This window comes from Lathyrus oleraceus, chromosome 1 (assembly GCF_024323335.1).
Source record: "Lathyrus oleraceus cultivar Zhongwan6 chromosome 1, CAAS_Psat_ZW6_1.0, whole genome shotgun sequence".
Lineage (NCBI taxonomy): Eukaryota > Viridiplantae > Streptophyta > Magnoliopsida > Fabales > Fabaceae > Lathyrus > Lathyrus oleraceus.
In genome coordinates this window covers 356157386-356182976 of record NC_066579.1, presented here as the reverse complement: position 1 = coordinate 356182976, position 25591 = coordinate 356157386, and the positions used below count along the sequence as shown (strand labels likewise).

The 25591-nt window shown below is 39.0% G+C and overlaps 1 protein-coding gene across 1 annotated transcript; it reads left to right on the top strand.

Moving 5' to 3' along the window:
- Positions 1-20054: 20054 nt before the first annotated feature.
- Positions 20055-21308, top strand: LOC127136254 (uncharacterized). Its single transcript, XM_051062840.1, has 4 exons — positions 20055-20470; positions 20801-20907; positions 21011-21068; positions 21177-21308. The coding sequence occupies exons 1-4, from the start codon at positions 20358-20360 to the stop codon at positions 21286-21288; spliced, it is 390 nt and encodes a 129-aa protein (XP_050918797.1). The 5' UTR covers positions 20055-20357; the 3' UTR covers positions 21289-21308.
- The last annotated feature ends 4283 nt before the right edge of the window (positions 21309-25591 follow it).

The following is a 25591-nucleotide window of genomic DNA, read 5'->3' as shown; positions in this document are numbered from 1 at the left end:
TTCAATAAGACCCAAGTAAGACAATGATTCAATACGTGAACACATTCATATACCTTCCATTTCTCTCATGTTACAACAATCTAAACTTTTTTTTTTATCATTATTGAATACAAACTCACACACACCTACTGCATGCAAAAGACCAATGCAAACTTATGGTGTTTGGAACATGAACAAACTTGCATCCATAATCATCAAACTTCCAAGCACAAGCTCAAACACACTTCAAATGATATCAGTTTTCAATCAGAAATAAAAAACTCAGTTTGCCCTAAACAACATTAATCAACATAATGCACAAAATGTAAAACTAAGTTTAGAAAATGCCCTAATCAAACACATGAAGAAAGTGAACGGTAACGATGGAGAAGAGAAATACCTTCAAGGTGACGGTAACGATGGAGAAGAAAGTGAACAGTGAACGTGAACGCAGCAGCAGAAAAAGGCGACGGCGACGATGACGGTGAGGGAGGGAGAACGAACGGAGGACGAGAGTAATCGCAGTAGAGAGTAATCGCAGTAGAGAGAAAACCCAGTTACGTAAACGAAATAGCTTATAGAGAGGGAAAATAAAGAGACATGCAGTATATGTTATAATTTTAATGTTTACTAAAGGGGACCTTAGAGGGCGCTTTTGTAAAAAAAGCGCCCTCTAAAGGGGGCCTAAGAGGGCGCTTCTAAAAGTGCTCTCTAAGGCTTTCCAAAAGCGCCTTCTAAACTGGAAATGTACATGGACTTAGAGAGCGCTTTTTTAAAAGCGCCCTCTAAGGGTAACCTTAGAGGGCGCTTTCACTAAAGCGCCCTCTATTCTTGTCCCTCCATTTCCTCATTATTTTTTTTTTGGCTTCACTTTAGAGGGCGCTTTGTTACAAAAGCGCCCTCTAAAGGGGGCCTAAGAGGGCGCTTCTAAAAGCGCTCTCTAAGGCTTTCCAAAAGCGCCTTATAAACTGGAAATGTACATGTACATAGAGAGCGCTTTTAAAAAGCGCCCTCTAAGGTTACCCTTAGAGGGCGCTTTCAATAAAGCGTCCTCTATTGGTGTCCCTCCATTTCCTCATTATTTTTTCGCTTCACTTTAGAGTGCGCTTTGTTACAAAAGCGCCCTCTAAAGTGCGTTGTCTATTCCAATAGTATGCTCCTTATTTTTTCTCTTCACTTTAGAGTGCGCTTTTGTAATAAAGCGCCCTCTAAGGGGCGCTGTCTATTCCAGTTTTTGGCGTAGTGTCTTGAAAGACGAGGGAAAATTAGAGGTCGTAGGATGGGGCATCATAGTCCAGCCAGCATGACTAGTCTAGATACCTTGAGCATTGGTAAATTGGTAGAACAACCGTAATTTACCCATTTTAGCTGTAACATGCAATCGCACTTGTTAAAAAAACTATGAGACTCTATCCTAACCAAAGATCTCTCTCCTCTTTACGTGATCGGTCACACTCACGGTGACATAAGTATCAATTTGTTTTTTCCTCTTCTTAGACGAAGAAAATTCACTGTAGCCAAACCCTTCTTATATCCAAGTCCTTGAAATGAGGAATATAGGTCCTCCTTTATTGTTACCTTATCAATGGGGGGCCTAACTTGACGCGATAGAAATTGATAGCACAATGGAAATGAGGCTAAGACCAATAATTTAGGAGTCAACTTTTACACAAATGAGAAGATTTGGTCGGAGATTATCAGAAGGAGATATTGGCCTTAGGAGTGAGGGGTTTCACCAGCAAGAAGCGCCTCATAAAATTACCCTAGTTGTTGGTGAAAGGGTTGAGCCAAGGATAATCTAGGTCGAAAGTAATAAGCCTTTGGCCACGAGTTCCATCCTGAGAGGTGTGAAATATATAAAACATATCGAAGACCATCCCGAGGGAAGGATTCCATGACTTATGCTCAACACAAAACTAAAATACCATCATATAAGCCCAACCCCTTAAATGAAGATGGGAAGCGGAAAATTTTGAGTGCTTTAGGACGACCACCTCAAAATCATAAATGTGCAGCTGCATTCCTATCCTAAAGAACAAACACTTATAAAGCGAGACCAATAAGTATTCAAAGTAACTACATATCCTTTATTCCGAACCCACGGGAAGGATCGACCAATCCAAAGGGTCGTCGACCGTGATATCAATAACATTGATAGTCATTCCATATTCATGATGGACGGGGTTGTAACACCCTAAAACCCCATACTCTATTTTTATAGAAAATTCACACGTAGGATGTTACTTCACTGAAACACTGATACATAAACATGCAACTTCAAAAATCCGCAGCGGAAAATAAAAGAAAAACATAACATAAGTCTGAATTAAACATCACTAAAAACTCCATGAAAATGATTTACAACTCAATACATAAGAACATAAGCGCCCCGTTCCCCGATGTTACAGAATCAGAGTATTATTTGACTAACTGTAAAACAATAAATTCAAATAGGGCGTCAAAGTCGTCTCACAGTCATCACGAGCTATCACTCTTGATTACTTATACAAACATTGCACAGAGTCGTCCAACAAACAAAGAAGGGGTGAGAATACACTTACAAATAATAACAGTGAAATTTAGCAGCAGGATGATAATAAGAACACATCATTAATACAAAATACAAACACAATCACATTTACAAGCACAAATATCATTCATAATATATGCAATGCTACTACTCACGTACCAAACAACCACTTTTATAAAAAAAAATAAATTGTTTTTCTTCTTGGCCTCCCTATTCACGTACCTTAACTGTCAATAACAACATACTATCCATATTCTCAAACTAACTAATTCTTTTTTATAAAAACATAATATTAATAAAAACACTTCATTACTATCCCAATTTATTATCCCATTTTAACGGTAAAACATAATATTATTACAATAAATTCCAATATTAATTACCCCAATAAATAAAGATTTATTTAAATAAACATTATTATTAAATGAATAATTAACTAAAATAATAAATATAAGGTTACCCAAAGTCATCCAATATTTTCGTGTTGCCCTCATTTCTAAATCTTTCGTTAAAATATATAGTCTTAATTTCTAACTAAAAATATAATTTTCTATTTATTATTAATAAAATAAATCCAGTTAAATAGTTATCCCAAAAATATATTATTTTTATTATAACACTTAATTTCTAAATAATTGTTCCAATTAATTAAATATATTTATTAAATAAATACTTAATAAAAATCTCTAATATTATAAATTATTTATAATAATTATAATTACTCTAATTTTTAGTAAATTATTTAAAATTATTTAATTATTTTTAATAATTTAAATAGATCCAAAAACAATTATATTTGTACCAACTAATTGGGACACCCCTATTTCTATTAAATAATTATTTCAATTAAATAAGTATTTGATTATAATAGTAATAATGGATTATTTTTAAAAATTCTAATTATTCAGATAACTACTAAAAAAATTTATTTAATGATTACTAATAATCTAAATTTTATTTTCTTTACTTTCAACCTAAATATTTCTCTTAATTATTAAATTACTAAAATACCCTCAAATCTCCCAAAACACCAAAATAACTCGAATACTGCAGAATAATTTAAATACAAAAATATCAAACACATCGGCACTTTAATAATTAAATAAAATTATTTATTTAAATTTGGGGTGTTACAACTCTCCCCAACTTAAAAATATTTTTGTCCTCGAAAATCGCTCGACACAACAGCTTCTGATAAACTCTAATATCCAACTTTCCAGCTCACCCACCACACAACTTCCTTGCTCTAAAGAAAGAATAGTCCCCCTAGTCTGACAATCTTTATGCGAATGATAGACAGAGCTCAACTTAACTTAGTCCTCAATTCTTCCTACAAGCTCTCTCAGAACTTGGACGTAAATCTCAAAACTCTATCATAAATAATACTCGACGGAATACCATGCAATTTCACCATCCCCCTGCTATAGATTTCTGTTATCTTTAGAAATAGAAAATTGATCTTAATCGGGATAAAGTGAGATGACTTAGTCATTCTATAACCACCCAAATTGCATCATTTCCCTTAGGAGTACTTGACAACCCTGTAAAATATTCCATCAAGATATTGTCCTACTTCCATTCAAGAATATCCAACGGTTTCATTAGTCTACAAGTTTTCTGATGCTTATTCTTCGACTTCTGGTAAGTCAAACAAGCGTAAACAAACTACACAATGTATCTCTTCGTTCCTGGCCACCCAAAACATCTTCTTAAGATCTTGGTACATTTTAGTAGCCCTAGGATATACACTTAAACTGCTTCTGTGACTTTCCTCTAAAATCATTCCCTCAAGCTCCGACACGTCAGATATATAAACTTTATTTCAAAACCTCAAGATCCCATTCTTATCAATTTTAAAGTCATTAGCTTCACTTTAGTTAACTGATACCGAACGATTCAACAAACCAACATATAACTTATGTCTCTCTCTATAATCTCTTTAAGAAGACCATTTAGTCAGCTCCAACATACTCAATCTCACATTATTAGTAGTCATCTCACACACTAGTGCAAGTCTCTTAATTAATCAATCAAATCCAACTCTCCAACCATCAATGCTAACGTGTGCAAGGATTTCTGACTCGAAATATCTGCTACAACCTTGGTTTTACCAGGATGGTAATGTCGCATCCGCGAAAAACAACCGGCGGGCTATAACAAAACAACACAGAGCCGCCACCGTGCGTTATTTATCCCAAAGAGGGAAAGGAAACGCTCGAAGTAAACCTGGGAAAAGCATGGTCTCGCGACCAAAGAGAATGGGATCGGGAGTCGGTTATGCGAAGGGAAGGTATTAGCACCCCTACGCATCCGTCGTACTCGACGGGATCCACGCTCAAAAAGATAGAAGAAAGGTTGCTAAAACAAACATCACACACACACACTGAAGACAACACAGGTGGAGGAAGAGGGGAGAGGGCTCGCTAGGATATCGCATCCTATGCCTACGTATCTCATCTGGAATGAGAATCAGAGTTGTCGTAGTTCGGCTCACGCACGCCAAACAAAACAAAACACAAAAAGGCAAACATGGAACCCGAACGCCAATCGCTGGACTTACATCAGCTTCCGAACCAAGCAAACCCACACTGGAAACCAGATGCCACTTGATGGACTTATACCGGACTCCAAGCACACAACAATAAGGATACGGAATGCCACTGGCTGGGCTTACATCCGTCTCCTATCACACACAAGAAGAAACAAGCAACAAGTTACTAAGGAGTCGGGAACTCGAGCCTAGCAACTGTCAAGCAAACACACGCAAAAGGAAAAAAAGTGCCCGGAGAGATCTCGTACGATCTCCTGTCTACGTACCTCATCTGGTATGAGGATCAGGGCAACGTAGTTCCCCTGAACAGGGGAGAAAGACTAGCCTAACCAGATACAGAGGGAGACACAACTACTAGGGAGCTGGACTCGAGCCTAATAGTTATCATGCATCATAGCCCTATGTTAAGGTTTCTATCCTAACTTGCATAGGCAGCAAGCTAATCCTAAACAGGCAAAGCAAAGCATGCAAGCATAATCAAAACAAAGCAAACATTCACAATTAGCACGCACTATATACAGACAAAGTGGGCTCACACAAAGGTTAGGCTGCAAAAGCAAACCAACTGTATCAGGTGATGTTAGCTCTTAACCCTAACATTGAGAGTTAGGGTGAAGCAGATGAAATAGGAAGTGAGGGGTGTGCCTCACAGCTCTTATCCCTGGCCTGGGAGAGCTTAAGACAATGAAGTGTGGGTTCAAAAAGTGGGAACCCTTCTACACTCATGACACTGACTCAACTGTACAACTGTACAAGGATCTTGGGTTACTATCCACAATGCATCAACACAAGTTGTGTGAGCAAAGGGATGACTCGACTGAGTAGCAGGAGATGGGTGGCACATCTCTTGTATCTTCCAATTGCCTTAACAAAGGTCTTTTCCTGCTTGGGGACAAAGATAAACAAGCACAAGCATTGCCTCTTAAGGAGGACTTCGGACAGGTGCCTGGCCAAGTAACAGGCCAGGTCTTCCAGACTACATGGAGTTAGTGAGTTCTACCTCAATTGGTTTAAGCAACCAAGCAGCAGCAAAACAAGTTCACAATGAACTATAGCAACTAATGTACCTGAAATCAATCTAACATAATCAGTACACAACTCAAACAGTCAAACAGACAAACTAAAAGTCAACAGTTAACTGTACACAAGCAATGCATCAAGCAAAGCATAAGCCAAGGCTCAACACAAATGACTTAGAGGCCACCTACAAAACAAAATCAATGTTAATCCACATCAATCAAACAAGCAACTCAAGCCAAGTGAATTAATTCCTCCATGCCATATGCTTTTTGTCCTGAAAACACAACTCAAACATTAAGCACTAACCACTAGGACATTGCCTAGGGTCAAAATGGGAGCAATAAACCAAAACAGAACATGAAAATTATCAAAAACCAAGATCAATCAAATGAGAAACAAATCCAAGTGGTCTCATATCCATATCATCAACCAATATCATTTCATAAAGCATTTAGTGCAAAGCATGCAATTTAGAACCTCATAGGACCAAACAGAAAGATCCAATTCAAATCAACTCACAAACAAGTCAATCAAAATCCATAAGTCAAAGCATGTTCAAACAAGCTCATACAAGGCACCAAATCATGCATCAACTTCAAGCAAGCATAAAACAGAGTAGGAACATGCTAAATGCACCAAACCAAAGCCATGGCAAACTTTAATGTGTCTAGAATACATGTGCAAAATTTCAGGTCCATCCAATATATATCAAGAATTTCACAAATCATCTAAGATCATGACTCACAAAAAGTCCACAATTGGTCAAACAGAAAGGAAATTCTCAAACAAATTGGAAATGCATCCAAAACTTCTACAAAAATTCACATTCAAACTTAACATCCAGAGTAGTCAACATGCAAAAATTCAGATCATTTTGAGTTCATATGGCATGGTAAATAAAATCAGGAAGTTAGACAAGAAATGGTGTGACACAAATTGTCACACCTAGATTCAACAGCTCATATCTCACAAACCAGGAAATCAAAAATCACAAACTCTATACCAAAATGTTCATTGAGATGTCTATTTTATACATGCAAAATTTCAAAACTTTTGGATTAAGCATCATCATTTCATGATCAAAATATCAAGCAATGTGCAAGCAAACACATGTTCACATAAACCCTAGGCCAAAACAAATTCCACATGTGCACAAATCCTGGAAAAATATTCATAAAATAGAGGACATCATAAGGATCATGGCACAAAAAATCGCATCTCAATTGGATTAATGGTTTAGGAGTTATGAATTTTCTAATGGAGAAGAAAATAAAAAATATGATGAAACTTGGCATGTGAACATGTAATGTTAGTGAACTAAAAATACAATAAGGCACATATGGAATTGTTATAGCCAGGAATCGAAGGGAGTAGGGTTTTGAAAAGAGGCGCGCGCCAATGGACCTGGACACGTGGTCCAGTACATGCGCTCCTAACACCAACAACCATGCAAAACGCGAAAATATGGATCAAACAAGGTTTCTGGAAAATTTTCTTAAAGCTTCATACGCGTTCTTCACACATTCATAGCTCAAGAACAAATGTTCACCAAAATTGACAAAATCCATATCACTAGAACCGTCTTTCAACCAACAACACGAATCACAAATCAATTAGACCTAATTCTACCTAGATCAAGAGATTCGAAGAGAAACATATTTGTGCATCAATCTTAAATTCGCCATAACTTCTCATTTCTTGATGAAAATCAATGAAACAAATTGCAGTTTGCTCTACTAAGAAAGATCTACCAAAAGCATGCTTTAATTTCAAGAATTGTTAAAGTCGAAATCTGACCTTAATTGGATGACAGATGTGAAATCGTGTGAATCAAGCCTTGTAATGCCAAAACAGAAGTTCTTTGATGCTTGTATGAGTGAATGAAGCAAGGTTTGGATGTTGATTGTACACGATTTAGCTCAAATCTCCATTTGCCATCGATGACCTTCACTTCAACAGTTCCAAATTGAGCTCGAATTCTGCTAGTTCTTGCTCCAATAAGCTTCCACTATGCTCAGGGATGAAGAATTGATGAAGATCTTGGCACGGCTTGTGAAGAAAAATGAAGAAAAGTTGAGAGAAAAAATGAAGAGTTCTTGAGATCTAGATCTAGATTTCTAAATTCTGTTATGATTAGCAATGAAACAGTTATGATTTAGCTTTTATATGTGTTGTTAAACATGTTGCTAATCATGTTTAGTGTTAATGCAAGTGATTAATGGAAATCAAGTTTTATGCTAAATGGCAAATTGGCCAATTCACCCTCACTTGTGAAAATCAATGTAACCGTGAAATTTTCTGGTTTGGATCAATTGCAAATGATGTTTAGAGGCCAATGCAAGTGGAATTACATGAAAACAATGCATATTTCTCAAGTTCACTTTTTCCCTCCACTTTTCAAATTAAGTTCACATGAAAAATGCACTTTTTGTGTGATGAATTTTAATGAAATGTGATGCATGAATTGAATAGAGGAGATCAAAAGAAATTTTCTCCAAAAAGTCTCACTCCATTTGGCCTTGTGAATCAAAAGTTATGCCTTGTTGAAGTTCAACTTTTCTTGACAATGATCAATCCATCACTTGCCAACCACAAATTAGAAATTCATGTTCTTAGACTTTTTGGAAAGGTGAGAGCAAGATCTACAACTTTCATGTTTGACAAAATTTCATTTGAAGCATTTTTGGACATGTAATTTTGAGGAGAAAACCTTTCCATTTTTGGCAATTTTGAATTACAAGTCACTTTCTATTTTGGGAAAGTTTTCATCTGACTTTATTTTCTTCAACCTTGATGTTTGAAATGTCAAATGAAACTTTTTTGGACATGAATGAGGTGTCTCTAACCCTCTCCCACCTCCAAATCCATCAGTTGACCTTTGGTTGACTTTTGTTGACTGACAGATGAACTGGCCATGCATAGATGAACTTGAGCTTCAAACTCCTGATGAAATGGCTCAAACATGAAACCCTAGCTTCCATAAGCTCAATGAAACCAATAAATGATCCCTCATCTCATTGAAACCCTCATCTTCTTGACAAGCCCTGATTGGCCCAATGCAGATGATTAGGGTTGACCAGAGGTCAAAACCCTAATCTCAAGGAATCTGATCAAGCATAATGAATCTCTTGGTGATGACAAGACCATGATGATGATGATGTACCATTTCAACCAAGATAATGATCAATCTCCTTGAGGAACCAAGAAACCCTAATTTGAAACACACACCCTCAGATGGCTAGTGATCCACTCAATGAACCCTCAGGCTTGAATCTTAACCTCTTTATCTTCTGATCAAGACTTAGGAGGATGACTTGCTCAATGTTGCCATATGATATGCAAAGATGCAATGTCTAATGACCTAAGAATGAAATGCAATATGTTAAGCTAGTCCCAAGAGAGGAGGGCAAATTTTGAGGTGTTACAGGTAATTCAAATTAACATCATAGTCCTTCAAAAGTTCTAACCATGTCAGATATCTGTTAGTTGTAATTTTAAGTGTCGGGTTTTTGTTATCGTATCCACAGGGATTGTAAGATATCACCGCCGTTCGATGGTTGTATTAATCTTAGCTTAAGTAACACAGGGGGTTTTAGTTGGTTGTCACGTTATCTTGCATAAAAAGGTAATAAATTGCGGTAAAAGTTTTGGTTTGAATAAATGAGAAATATTGCCAAAGTTAGGGTTCGATGATCACTTTGCATGTATTTGTTCGGTCAACAATCTTATAAACTCCTTTAGATGATAAATCATTTCACAAAGTCCTCCCAATATGTTTCTCTCGAACACACATTGTGAGTTTTCCCATTTTGATCCATTGTTTCTCTCGAACACAATCTATCAAAATGACAACTTTTTGGTTCAACCTTATGGTGAACAAAATCATTCATTACTATCTCTAGCTAACAAACAAGATTGGATGAAAACCTAGGTCAAGAGTTGGTAAACATCTCTCGATCATAAACCAACACAAAGAGTTTTAAATAGAAACAAAGTTTTCATCATATATTCACCATTAAAGAGTTTACACATGAAGATCCTTACATTTACACACAAAGCTAGTAATCACCTACATCTAACCTTGACAAATGGATGACTTAGCTACTCATTTTCATGGTAGCTTGGTCGGCAAGTTTCGGAAGAAGGTTGATCAACATCCAAGGCGGATAATCGAGATTGGATGGGAATCCACCTTCTTTTTGTAGAAGATGGTTACAAGATGAAGAGAAATGAAATCTAGGGCATAAAAGATCCTAAGAACAATGCTGGAAAATATCTCTAAGAAAGTACAAAAGTGGAAAAATTAGGTAAAACTAAGGTATGGCTTCAAAAAGTGGCACTTGCTTCTTATAGAGTTGTACTGGGCTGTCATGCTCGCTAGGCGAGCAGAATGGCTCGCCTAGCGAGGGTCTAATTGAGGCACATGAGGCACCTGCGCCCAGAGAAACAGCCTATCTCAGACTGTCATGTTCGCCTAGCGAACAACCCTTCGCCTAGCGAAGGACACGCTTCAACCTTCGCCCCAGCGAGGTTGAGAGGTTTTGCTACTGGAATGCTCGCTGGGAACTCGCTGGAGCCTCGCCTAGCGAGTGAGTGCTGGCTGCGCTTTTCACCAAGTCTGGAAGCGTTCGCTGCAACGTTCGCTGGAAGCTCGCCTAGCGAGTTTGGTCATGTTTGCCACTGTAAAATCCTGGAGCATTTCGCTGGACCCTCGCTAGACGCTCGCCTAGCGAGTGCTTCGCCACAGACCTCGCCTAGCGAGCAAGCTGATGAATGCTTGTTTTATTTGGTCCCTTTGCCAAATTCTTTGTGTCTTCACTTCTTATTATTTCATGCCTAATTCCTGCATAATAACACACAAATCAAAGGGACCAAGATAGATTATCATTGTATTGTATTTCATCTGAAACAAAGGTGGTTTCGACATTTTAGCAAGGAAATGGAGTGAAAGATACCCTTAATTGATAGCTCAAATAAGCACTTTTGGGTATCTAACAACTCTCCCCAACTAGATTCTTGCTTGTCCTCAAGCAAAGTATGCCTCTTGAAGGACAAGAGGATTTGCTTTAAGAAAAAGGTTTCTCCGAAGTTGGATAAAACGGCTCAAACACAAGCGAATCAACATATACAGGTTTCCAACGGTTCGAATAAAATAATACACAAGAACTAAAACTTAATAGCTATGCGAAATATTTATCTATCTACAACAATATTATTCTGAATGAATCACCCTATCTCTCCTCTTCGAATAAGGAATGAAGAATTTACGCGTTTGCAACCGCGGGAATAATCTCACTCTCTAACAAATAATGAAGAAATCAATTTGATTCATACAATGTCTAACAATTATAAATGGTAATGTGGAAGCACGAAGATCACTAAGGGCTTTTCAGTTGAAGCTTGGTCAGGTTAACAAACAAGGGTCATTTCTAAGGCCATTGAAAACGAAATTGCCGATGCAAAAGAGACATTCACTGTACACATATTCACACATCTCGACTTCGTTCCATTTGTTTCTTATTTGAAACCTTCACAACTCTTATTTCACAACTCAATTTTTATTTTTCACTATTTTTCTTCCAAGCAAGCATTCATTTTCATTCTTTCTATTTTTGTTCTTTTCTTTCACATCATATTTACAAAACAGATGTTTCTTTTCTATATTTTTATTTTCAATGCTTGCTCGGTTTTTCTTTTCTTTTTCAAGAGTTGTGGTACTTACCGATTCTCCCCAACTTATTTCTTACTCACCCTAAGTGAATGCTCTTAACTTTTTACAGAAAAAGAACAATAATCAAGATTTTCCGGGTTGTAAAAAAAAGATTTTTGAAATCTCACTTTATTTCAAGTTGAGATTCAACTGTTTAAGCTCAAAGGGGTTAACGAATACTCTCTCTGCTCACAGGTAAGTTGTTTTTGGATGTAGTTGTGCTCGATAGAAAACAAGTGCCTTGATCATTTCTAATTGCTTCCACATATTCAAAATAATAAAAGACAAAGCATGAATCAAATGAATCAACAAAACTTATTAGAATCCAGCATTTAAGTGTACAATGGAGGTTTCCTCACAATTTGTGGTTTTAAGTCCTAGATGAAACATTCATTCAATTATGTTGCAAAAAGACAATATTCAATTTACCAAAAAGAGTAAAATTCTTAATGCATTCTAAAATTCTAGCCGGAGGTAACCATGTACCTTAGCCTCATTCACTTGTTTATTCTTATCATTGCCATCCAAGCTCGGATGCACCTTCATTGGGTACTTCTTTGAGGAGCAACCAATCTAGAAGGTTTGCCACTCAATCAACCAAAAATTTATTAAACAAACAAAATAAAAAACATAAATAAATAACATTACTGAAAAATTAAATTTGTTCATGGGGGACAAAACACCCCAAAGGTACAAAACCAAAGTCAAAATACAGAATCCGAAAATACAATAGAAATAAACATAAAAACTGAAAAATACAAAAACTTAACCCTCTAAGGGCTCAGAATCCTCCTCGCTACCGGCTTCAGAACCGGTAGCCTCATCATCCTCAGCATTATCATCATCAGCTGCAGCACCCGAAGACGCACCAGCGCCCGCCCCCTCACCATACACAGGCCTGTCCACAGGCCAATTGGCGTTAAGCAGAAACTGCTCACGCGTCATCAATGCATGAGCACCACTTCCCTGCAGCTGTAACCGCTGCATAGAGTCGTGCATATCTATCATGGCACGCTGGGATGCCGCCATCCATTCAAAACTGAAATCACACACAGCCTGCAGGTAAGGATCTGGTCCAGGAGTAGAAGTACCAGGACCATCAGAAGCCCGGGTACTCTCTGCAGCTGCACTGCCTCTGGCATTCTTCGCTCTACAATATTTGGCCACGTATCGGTCATCGATAGGTGGTTGGATCCTTACCTGACCCCGAGATGGTAGTTTCACCTTTGCCTGAATGCACAAACGCATGATCAAGCACGGGAAAGCTAGGGGACAATTCACACGAGCCCCCGACTTTAGCCCGCTCTCAATCACGGACTTAAGCTCATTAGCGATGATCCTCGCCACATCGATCTGGACGTTGGAGAGGATACTGTGAACCAAATGTGCCACTGGGATCGGCACTGTAGACGTGTGGGACTTTGGCTGGATGTTTGTTAGAACCAAAAGCAGTATCAGTTGAGCCAAGGGAGTCATGTCCTCCCTATGATACCTCATGGGAACCCCAAATGGGTTCCGCTCAACAGATTTCCCTCTTAATAGCAGGGCGGCAGAAATGGCTTCAACATCCCGGTGAAGCCGTAAATCAGTGTGGTATGTGTCTCTTTCCTCAGCTCCCAGCTGGAGCGGCTCACCTAGGACTCGGTTAATGGCATCCCTATCAATTGCAACTGGACGGCCAACCACTCTAGATATCCAAGTAAAGGGCTCGTCATCATCAGGCAGTGCGTTTGCATAAAACTCACGCACCGTTGCTATGTCATAATGCTCAAGTGGGGAAATTAACCGATCCCACTTCATAGTGTCCATCAACCCGGCAAATGCTCTGTTTGTTCCTTGGGGGTTGATGAGGAATCGCTTCTCCGGAAGAATTTTCCGTTTCTCCAGAGCAACGTACCTGGCGGCCTGCTTCGCCCCGACAAATTTGTCGTTATCAAATTGGATCGTTACTGGACGGGAAGTGCTCGTTCCCTTTCTCTTCTTTGAATTTCCAGACCTTGATTCCATCTGCAAAATATAAAAGGAAACAACACACACCAAACAGATTAGACAGCAAAACCAAAATTTAAAGAACTGTCATGCTCGCTGCTGCTTCGCATAGCGAAGTGGCAGCGAATGCTCGCCCCTGGTTCGCCTAGCGAGTGCTAGCGAACCTTACGGGTTTTTGGGTTCTGCAGCATGTTTAGAGAATATTTCCCCAAAACCCATACTCTAATGGTTTCAATCTCAGAACCTAATGATTTATCAATTAAACAACCGTTCTAAGCTATTGGGGATTACATATTTACATGCAAAACCTAAAATCCCCAATTCCAAAACCTAAAATCCCAATTTGCAAAACCTAAAATCCCAATTTGCAAAACCTAAACTCCCTCATGCAAACCTAAAATTTCCCACACCACAACTCATCCTAATTGTCATTCAAATTGGAAATACAGAGTTCAAACATACAGAAAATGTAGTAGGGCAAACCTTAGTTACAGTGATAGATTGAAATGTGAAGTGGAGTAGGGTTTGCAATCTCCAAATAGGGAACCAAGTTGTTAGTGAGAGAGATGCAAATGAGAGAGTGTGGAGAGCTCTGTAAAAATTTCCTCAGCAAAGTCGAAAAACAGAAAAATTGTGTTTGGGGCAAAATGAGTGCCCTGCTGAGATTTTAAATAAGTGTTGTCATGCAGCGCTCGCTGCTGCTTCGCCTAGCGAGCAGCTAGCGAATCAGCTCGCTACTGCCTCGCCTAGCGAGCAGCTAGCGAGAATGACAGCAAATGCCTTTTCAAAGGCAGCAATTCATGTTCATACAGCATGGTTTTAGCACTAGGAAACCTAACACAACACAACACAAAAAACAGTAAATACTTACAATGTTGGGGTGCCTCCCAACTAGCGCTTGTTTAACGTCGGCTAAGCTCGACGGTGTGATGCTCACAGAGGAGCATCAAGCGGAATTGCACAGCTCTCGCGATCCACATGACCGCCGAGATAAACTTTCAATCGTTGGCCATTCACGGTCCAACTATCTTTCTTGTCCATGTCTTCGATTACAATAGCCTCGTACTCCTTCACCTCTTTCACCCGAAATGGCCCGGACCATTTTGATTTCAACTTCCCGGGAAACAATTTCAACTTGGAGTTGAACAATAGGACCAATTGTCCGGGCACAAATTCTTTGTTACGGAGCTTCTTGTCGTGATACTTTTTTGCCTTTTCCTTGTACAACCAACTTGAGTGATATGCGGCATTGCGCATCTCTTCCAACTCAAGTAGTTACACCTTCCTTTTGTCACCGGCCAACTCATTTTCAAAATTTAAAATTTTTAGAGCCCACAAGGCTTTGTGCTCCAATTCAACCGGCAAGTGGCAAGTTTTACCAAACACCAATTGAAAGGGAGTTAGGCCAATTGGAGCTTTAAAGGCCGTACGGTATGCCCATAATGCTTCGTCCAATTTTTGGGACCACTCCTTTTTTGAATTAGACACGGTTTTTTCGAGGATTCTCTTAATCTCACAATTAGAGACCTCAGCTTGCCCATTAGCCTGTGGGTGATACGGAGTTGTCACCCTATGCGATACACCATAATGTTTTAAAATGTTTTCCAAAGGTGCATTACAAAAGTGTGACCCTCCGTCACTTATCAACACTCGGGGGGTTCCGAAACGGGAAAATATGTTTTTCTTCAAAAAATTTATCACCGTTTTCGCATCCGCCCGAGGTGAGGCAATCGCCTCAACCCACTTAGAGACATAATCGACTGCGACAAGCATGTACTCGTTCCCATAAGAGGGTGGGAATGGTCCTACGAAATCTATGCCCCAACAATCAAATACTTCCACTTCTTGGATATTTTGGAGAGGCATCTCATCTCTCTTACCAATCCCTCCGCTTCTCTGGCAACTGTCACAACTTTGCGCATGGGTATGTGCGTCTTTGAAAATAGTGGGCCAATAAAATCCCGATTGAAGAATTTTAGTGGCCGTTCTAACCCCATTATAGTGTCCGCCGTAAGGCGAGTTGTGACAATGCCAAAGGATGCTCTGCGCTTCATCGCCAGTAACGCATCTCCTTAATAGGTTATCACTACCCAACTTAAACAAGTATGGGTCATCCCAAACATAATACTTGGTATCCGAAAGGAACTTCCTTTTTTGGTTCGAAGTTAGGTCGGAAGGCACAAAACCACTAGCCTTGTGGTTCGCAAAGTCTGCAAACCACGGCCTAACTTGAACTTTAAACAGTTTTTCATCAGGAAATTCTTCCCGGATTTCCTTTTCAGACGCGGTAACCTCCATATTCACTAAGCGGGATAAATGATCCGCTACCAAGTTTTCCGACCCCTTCTTGTCTTTTATTTCCACATCAAATTCTTGTAACAAGAGGATCCAACGGATGAGCCTTTGCTTCGAATCCGGTTTGGTTAGCAGATATTTAATCGCCGCGTGGTCGGTATACACTACGACTTTAGACCCTATAAGATAAGACCTAAACTTTTCTAGCGCATACACTATTGCAAGTAGTTCTTTTTCCGTGGTGGCATAGTTTATTTGAGCCACGTTAAGAACCTTACTCGCATAATGTATCACATGAAATTTTTTGTCATTTCTTTGGCCAAGTACCGCTCCAACTGCGTAGTCGCTCGCATCACACATTAGTTCAAAATTTTCATTCCAATTGGGAGCGACTATGATTGGAGCGGTCACCAATTTTTCTTTCAAAGTTTCGAAAGCTTGCAAACAATCATCGGTTAAGAGAAATACCTGGTCCTTAGCGAGCAAATTGCCCAAAGGCTTAGCCACCTTTGAGAAGTCCTTGATAAAGCGTCGGTAGAACCCGGCGTGCCCCAAAAAACTTCGGATGCCCTTCACATTCACCGGAGGGGGTAACTTTTCTATCATTTCAACCTTAGCTCGATCCACTTCAAGCCCCCTTGAAGAGACTTTGTGGCCTAGCACGATCCCCTCGGTCACCATGAAGTGACACTTCTCCCAATTAAGCACCAAATTGGTCTTCACACATCTTTCCAACACCGTTTTCAAGTTTGCCAAGCATAGACTAAAGGTCCCACCAAATACCGAGAAGTCATCCATGAAGACTTCCATTGTTTTCTCTATCAGATCGGAAAAAATGGCTTGCACACATCGTTGGAAGGTCGCCGGTGCATTGCACAGCCCAAAGGGCATTTTTCGGTATGCGAACACTCCAAACGGACACGTGAAAGCCGTCTTCTCATGATCAACCGGGTCAACCGCAATTTGGTTATACCCGGAGTAGCCGTCCAAAAAATAATAGTATTGTTTTCCCGATAGTCTTTCGAGCATTTGATCCATAAATGGGAGTGGAAAATGGTCCTTTCGAGTCGCGGTATCCAACCGCCTATAATCAATACACATTCTCCATCCCGTTGCAACTTTAGTAGGGATCAATTCGTCCTTGTCATTTCGGATTACGGTAATTCCACCCTTCTTCGGAACAACGTGCACAGGACTAACCCACGGACTATCCGAGATCGGGTAAATCATTCCCACATCCAATAGCTTTACAACTTCCTTTCGAACAACCTCCTTCATGGTAGGATTTAAGCGGCGTTGTGGTTGAGCCACCGGCTTAAAATCCTCCTCCATCAAAATCTTGTGCATACAATAGGATGGACTAATTCCTTTTAGATCGGATAGAGTCCAACCCATGGCTTCTTGATTTGTTTTTAGCACAATGATTAGACGGGCTTCTTCTTCATTTGTCAAAAGGTTGCTTATGATGACCGGCTTTGCCTCGGTCTCATCTAGGAATACATACTTCAAAGTAGAGGGTAGCACTTTCAATTCAATTGGCGCTTTTTCGTCAATAACCTCCTTCTTCAAGTTTTCCTCCTCTACTTCCCATGGTTGTAGGTCGTCTAAACTATCAAGTTCCTTTAAGCATTCCTCAAGAGCTAGCTCTTCTTCAACAGTGAAAACCTCCAATGAGTCGTCAAGAGCTAACTCCATAGGAGATATCTCATGAATATGCTTTGAAACCTCCATAATAGCGTCTTCGATCACATCGATGCGAAAGCTATCATTTCTATCTTTTGAATGCTTCATTGCCTCGAATAGATCGAATGTAACTTCCTCATTTTGAACTCTCACCTTCATTAAACCGTCATCAACATTGTCGCACCTCGAAAAAATGATGGGATACGACCTAGCGAAACGCAATCGCACGCTCGCAATGATGGACTGAACAGAGTCGCCACCGAACTTTATTTATTCCTAAAAAGGAAAGGGAAAATATCGATAAAACCCAAGAAAAAAAACGACAATGATTATGGTCGTCGCAACCAAATCAGGGTTCGGGAGTCGATTACGCAAGGGGAAGGTATTAGCACCCCTCACGTCCGTTGTACTCAACGGGAACCATTAGGTCAGTTGTGTGCATTAATATTAGTTTGAAATGTTAGGATTTTCAATTTATTAGGTGGGAAAGAAAGAATAGAAGAGAGGAAAATGTTTTTGGATTTTTTAATGAAGGACTAAACCTAAGTTTTTTATTAGTGGGCCTGACAAGATTTACAAATCCTGCTCCTACGTATCTCAAAAGAGAAATCAAGGCTTACGTAGTTCTGGATAGAAAAATGTTTGTTTGTTGGTCGATTTTAGCGAAAGCTACTTTGTGTCAAATCGACGAAAACATTGTTGGACTACCCAAAACAGGTGGAGAAACATTGCCTTGCATTGTTTTGAAACAAAGTACCTTTCGTTTGTGAAAAGGTTTAAGAGATCAATCGCACGGCGGCGAGGAAAGAAATTGATTAATTTGATGTGTTTTGAATAATGGCGAGAACTTGGATGAGCGAGATATACATCTCGAATCCTAGCCTCAGGAGTGCATGGTATACACCATGTTCCATTTCCATCTTTATTGAAAGCGTATTAAGGTAGGAATTAGGTATTTTGAGGTTTGAAAGACGAGTACTTGTGACCTACAAGCTCTTACAGCTTGGGTCTAATACTCGGGACTACGTCTGGACATTCCACCCAGGCAGTCTGTTTCTTTCCAATATTGCTAAGAAAATGATTCGAATATTTATGAATGTTTTGGAGGGAAGACGAATATTTATGGCTTGCAAGCTCTTACAGCTTGAGCCTAATATTCGGGATTACGACTGGATATTCCCTCCAGGTAATCTTTTTCTTCCAACTTTATTAAGAAGATGGTTTGAGATATTTACAGGTGTTTTGGAGAGAAGACGAATATTTATGGCTTGCAAGCTCTTACAGCTTGAGCCTAATATTCGGGATTACGACTGGACATTCCATCCAGGTAATCTTTTTCTTCCAACTTTATTAAGAAGATGATCTGAATATTAGAGGGTTAAAGAGAAGACGAATATTTATGGCTTGCAAGCTCTTACAGCTTGAGCCTAATATTCGGGATTACGACTGGACATTCCATCCAGGTAATCTTTTTCTTCCAACTTTTATTTAGAAAATGATTTTGAATATTGGAGTGTTAAAGAGAAGACGAATATTTATGGCTTGCAAGCTCTTACAGCTTGAGCCTAATATTCGGGATTACGACTGGACATTCCATCCAGGTAACCTTTTTCTTCACGTTTTATTTAGAAAATGATTTGAATATTAAATTAAAACAAATAAAGTACCGAGGTTTGAAATTATTGAAAGTTAAATTGATGTTGCTTAAGAGCTCATTGTAAGAAGGCCCAAGAGTAAGCCATGTGAGGTTGATGGCGATGCTTAAAAGCACTCGACTTACCAGGGTATGGAAATGGGCTCGACGTTGAATCGAGAATTAGGTGATTCATTTTTATTATTTCTTTGAATGGTTTTTCTTTTCATCAAGGAAAATGAGATGATTCATCATGATTGTAGCACACCTCACACATAAAATCAATAATTCGTAAAAATGAATGGACAAGCACAAATATAATAATTCTCGTAAATCCCAAAATAAATAAATAATTGCCTAAATAATATTAAAAAAATAAAATAAAAATAAGAATAAATAAAATAAATGATAAGAGAAACATGTTAATTAATTAAATAAGAAGACTATATAATTAAATATGAGTTAGTAATAATAATAATAATAAAGATTTAATTGTTAAATAAAACTTTATTTAAATAAAATAGAGTTTGTTTTTTTTATTTTTTTGAAAGAAAAGGAAAAGAAATAAAAGAAATAATAGAATTTGATGATGAGGACACGTGGGGAATAAACCCCTTCAATTCCAACGGTCACATGGGGTGACCAAGAAAATGGCCATTAATGCAGAAGGAGAAACAAAACGGTAGTCCTCCTTGGGCAGTGGGATAAGAGTCATCATTAATGACCTTAAAGATTCACTTTAATACAAAAGCAAAACTAAACATGAAGCATTTCCCTCCGCCCCGACCTTTCTCTTCTCAGCTTGAAACACTTACAGAAATAAGTCACAGTCTATTTTTCCTTCCCCAAACCGAACTTCAGTATTAAGAAAAAAAGAAAACAAATGCAATGGACATCTACCAAATCCTGAACTCTAATCAACCTCCGACATCAAACGACAAAAGGGGACAAACATTTTTGCAGAGAAATGGAAACAAAGCATGGAAGAGATAAACTATGCACAACTCGTGAATCTGGGAACGAAACGCAAAAAGGGGCAATAAATTTACCGGATCGGGGTACTTTGGAGCAGATGAACAGGTGAGCGACCACTTCTCTTCCTTTTCCTTTGGACTCAACACTTTTATAGCTTCGCCTGGGTTCTCCAGAATAGCTCTGATGGCTTTTGTTGTGGTGTTCTTAGGGGTTCGTCTTCTTCCCTTTTGAACTGTCGTCGTTAAAAGAGTTTTCTTCGTGTTCAAAGGTGGCGGCTTGAAATCAATAGGGTTTCGATTAGAATTTTTGTTTAGGGTTTTGGTCGTGTTCAATTCCTCTAGCTTTTTTGAGTGGTAGCCGCTCTTCTTCAAATACTGTTTTTTTTAGGGTTCTCTCCTTCGGTTGATCCTCAAAATCTCCTTTTTATATTTGCAGATTAGGGTTTTCAGTTTGGGATTCAAAGGTTCAAAAGAGGAATTTCCTGGCAGTGTTTTTGATGCTCAGAATTGGACTACATATTTCGATGATTGGACTTGAAAAAGGTAATCTGAACCACACTTTTTCCAATTGTTTTGTCTGGATGCCAAATTGGGAATTCTCTGAAATTTTACTGCTTTGGCTAATTAGTTGTATTTTTTACTACAGTGAAATTTCGGGTAACCTGGAGGCTGAGGACAAGGTTGAGGTTCAAGGTGGCCCGCTGGTATTGATCTTGGCTTGCTTAATGTCGTAAAGCTACTCTATTTGACTTTAATTTGGAATAGTTTGGTAGGCTGACATGACATGATCAATTGTGGATTTTGCATTTCAGGAGGTTTCATGGAGCAAAGGTGATGGATCAAACCGCTAGGTTCTTGTGCATCACTTTCTGGCAGTATGTTCTTGATTTCCTCACCGAACAGCATTTTCTCAAACTTGACTAATTTCCTTCTCGTAACAGTCAACAACGGTAGAGTGTTTTGCCATAAGCTTCTCCTGCAAATCTCTCTCCTTGGCAATAACTTCCTCCACCTTGGGTAATATTGGTGTGGCTTGTGGAGAAGACTGCAAGAATGCTACAGGTGATTTTAACTCCTTTGTGATCTCTTTCAGCGAGCTATCAACTGATTTTCGGGTTGCTTTACACGCTTGAATATCTCCTGACCTGAAATTTTCCTTGTGATTTCAATAACATTGAATTGTTGAAAATTTGTTGCTTCTGTCAATGCCTTTCTCTTTGCAACATTGCGTTTCTCCCATGCCTGTGGAACTGTTCCTGTACTTGTTGGAACCCTGCAATAATTTCCTTTTTGATTTCTTCCAAGCATTTTCACCATTTGCTCTTTATTTCCTTGTTGTAACAAGAACACCATTTTCTTTATTTCAGGTACATGCTGAGCTGCCTCTTTTTACCTCCGGTGACATGTCTATTACTTTCAGTCTGCTGTTGTGAAAATTGAGCCGTGAAGCCAGGACTATGCATAGCCTTTGCTAGGAAGGACATCATCTGTTGCTGATGCTGCTCCATCACCTGCCCACGTTGCCCAACATTTTGCAATTGGTTATCAGTCGTTTGTTGTCGCTGCAGTATTCGACCCCCAAAAGGTTGGCATGAACGAGGAGTATTTGATGCCGCTTGAAACTTGATCGCATCCGTCAGGAAACCTACTTGATAATTGTATAGAAAATGCACTCGGTTCTTATCTGATACCACCATGTTCACACTGGTATCTGCTCGACTTATTATGATATGCCCCGTTGTCAACTTCAGTAACATAGCCTCTAGCAAAAGCAATATCCAAATTGCTATCAGAATCCATTCTCCGTAGGCCATGGACGTGTTTTTGATCCTCGTAGACCAATTGATAACTGTTACTATCATTAATATTGAAGTCCATTCTGTTTTTTGAAGAGTGGTGAATTTGTGGTTGTCTTGCAAAAGTTGGCATGTTCCTACTACAGATTTTTTTAAATTAAATGTATCTGTTATTCCACTTTTATGGAATGTGTCCTTGACAAACTTTTTGTTTGAACATTGTTTCAGGGTTGGAAAGATATATTTGGTTTTAACCTTGCAGCCATGGATCATATCCAGGTTTGTATAAAATATTCTTATCTGTTGCTCACCAGTCACCATTGATAGTAAAGCTTATTCAGTTTTTGAATGATCTTTCAGCAATTGTTGGCTTCAAGATCAGATGCCCTTTTCCAAGATGCAAGATCAAAACTGCTTGAGATACGTGCTCAACAATCCAAACGTTTACAAGACAGATCAGATACCGGAGAATTCTTGCGGAAGAAGAAAAAGAAGACATAAAGTATTTTGTTTTGTTCTGGTCATGATCTTGAGCTGAATTAGTATATGTATTTGGTCTGGGGTGAGAGAAATCTCAGTGTTTCTCAAAAGCATAGTCAGCAATGTCAAACATGACTGCATTAAAGGACTGATAGAGTTTACTGAACTTCGGGCAATATCCAGCACAACAGACTTTATTTTCTCAGCATGTACTTGAAGAGATGGTAAAGGCAATTTGACCAGTACAGTAAAGCATCCAAGAGAAGCAGACAATATGTCCTCGTACTTCGAGGACAAACCAATCACTTAATAGCTTGACAAAAGGATCTAATAAGGATAAGGCATTTTCATCTTTTACACCTTGTTTCAAACCCTTCATACGTTTATGTAATATTCTAATACCAAACCTGTTATCAGATGTGAGCATAATAAGCCACTAGCAACTACACGGCCTGAAAATATATTTTTTAGCATTAGTACGCCTATCCTTATCTTCCAGTTTTGTCAACTCATTCTCATGCCAACCAATTTCATTCTTTAAGCCATCCTCAACAATGCCATAAATAAAGACAAATAGATCAGTCTAATCTACAAATGGATTGCTTTCAATACCAGCAGCTATACTATGCAACATATTTTCCAATCTTCCTTTTACATTTTGCGAGACATGCTTCTTCAAATGAGCAGTCACTTGTGCAAGCAGCTTTAGCGCATTGTTTTTGAATGTTATGTTTTGGGCCACCAATTTCAAGCTCTCAAATGACTTTTTCTTCTTTGTTTCCTTCATTTTTGAAGCTATCTTTTCCACCTCCTTCTGTTCGGCAACAGCTCCAAAAATGTCATTCTCTATGATAGAAAGGAGATCCCCCAAACAGTAATCTATCTTTCCACTAAGTGCACTTGAAAGACACTTGGACAAAATAAAATTCAGTGTGTATCCTAGGACATGAAGTTCATATCCTCGCTTTAAGGTAGATCGCAAAACCTTAACAATGAATTGCAAGTATTCTAATCCAAGTTCTTTCAAACAAGTAGCCAATGCAGACCTAGCTTCATCATGAATGCTTTCTAGATGACTCTTTAAGAAGTTTGAAATTCGATGAACGATTGTTGGAAGATATGTGTCCATCATATCACCTGGAAGTAACTTAAGTAGTTTCAATGCAGCAAGACTGATATTTACATTGACCTTTTCTGAATCTGAATCCATCAGCTTTTGTATTTTAGGAAGCACAACTTTATAGAGGCACGTCTGTATATCTGTGTTCACATCAGACACACCAAAGTTTCTTATATTAACTGAAGAAACAATGTCACTGATCCCCATGTCAGAAACACCAACCAAAGCTTTCTTAGGTTCTTCAGTGTGAGAAAGTTCTGAAAAGTGAAATTTATCCAAAATAGAACAAATGAGGCAGCTCAGTGATATCAAGTTCAGTTATGGAGCTCAGAATAGCTTTCCGATGACAAATACTTGCTTTCTTTCGAGGTGCAAGTCCTTTCAACTTTCTTACTTTTGGCATCAAAAGACGGATAACCAAAGGCACAAGATTGGGGTTTGAAAGGGATATTCATGAATCAAGTGGCATGATTGGCCATTGGCTTGTGACACGAGAAGATTGGTTATGAGTATTAACAATCCTATGAACAACACCATAACTTTGGACCAAAACCAATCCTCATATAAGACCAAAGTAAGGTTGGGCCAAACATGTTAAACAAAATTAAAACATAAGAAATTCAGGACCAAAATCGGGGTATGACAAACATCTATCATCACTCGCGCGGTCTTCATGAACGGTCGGCCCAAGATGAGTGGAGCATCATCATCTTCCTCCATATCAATAACAATAAAATCGACCGGGAAAAAGAATTTGTCGACCTTCACCAAAACATCTTGGGCTACGCCATGAGGATGGGTCGTCGACTTATCCGCCAATTGCAACGTCATTCGGATGGACTTAATCTCAATGTTGCCAAGTCTCTTGATAATTGACAAAGGTATAAGATTAATGCTTGACCCCAAGTCAATAAGTCCTTTCCCGACATAGACTTCACCAATTTTAACCGGCAATGTAACTCTTCCCGGATCAACCTCTTTCTTAGGAAGCGTCCTTTGAATAATGGCACTACAGCTCGCATCAAGGACGATGGTCTCCGGTTCCGTATACCTCCGCTTTTTTGTTAGTATGTCCTTCATGAATTTGGCATACTTGGGCATTTGCTCCAAGGCTTCGGCAAACGGAATGTTGATTTGCAACTGTTTAAAAATATCCATGAACCGGGCGTAATGCCGTTCATTCTCCCTTTTGGACGGGGCATGAGGATAAGGGAGGTTTTGGATTGGAGTAGCGCTCACTACCTCCTTTCCCTTTGCAACTCTAGCACTCTTCCATCTAGGCTTTTTCACTATCTCCCCTATTACCTCATCGCTTGTATTTTTCTCAATCTCCACACCTTTTTTCTTTTCAACTTCACCATTATTTTTGTTCTTTTCAACTTCTTCCTCTTCACTCCACTCCCCCACTTCACCATCAATATTTTCCTCAACTATTTCCTCCTCATTTTCTCTCTCATCTCTTTTTTTATTCTCACTAATTAACTCCCTCCCACTTCTCGTCATGATCGCTTTACAATGCTCCTTAGGATTTGTTTGCGTGTTTGCCGAAAAGGAAGGACCGGTTTGTTGTTCCGCGAGTTGCTTAGCAAGTTGCCCAACTTGAGTCTCGAGATTTTTTATAGCCACGTCATTGCTCTTTTGATTGGCCATTGACATTTGCATGAATTGCGTCAATGTCTCTTCTAACTTAGAATTGACGACCGGCGGTTGTTGAGATTGATAAGGATTTTGGGGAGGGTTTTGACGGCTAGAAGAACCACCTCCATAACCTTGGTTATGATAATAGTTACTTCTAGGTTGGAACCCTTGGTTCCCTTGGAATTGTTGTTGT

Bases quoted from the DNA above. Each gene is read 5' to 3' on its own strand.
- LOC127136254 (XM_051062840.1), top strand. From the start codon at position 20,358: ATGGAAACAAAGCATGGAAGAGATAAACTATGCACAACTCGTGAATCT. The intron at 20,471-20,800 runs GTGAGCGACCAC...TTATATTTGCAG, and splicing joins ACTTTGGAGCAGATGAACAG to ATTAGGGTTTTCAGTTTGGG. The intron at 21,069-21,176 runs GTATTGATCTTG...TTTGCATTTCAG, and splicing joins AGGTTCAAGGTGGCCCGCTG to GAGGTTTCATGGAGCAAAGG.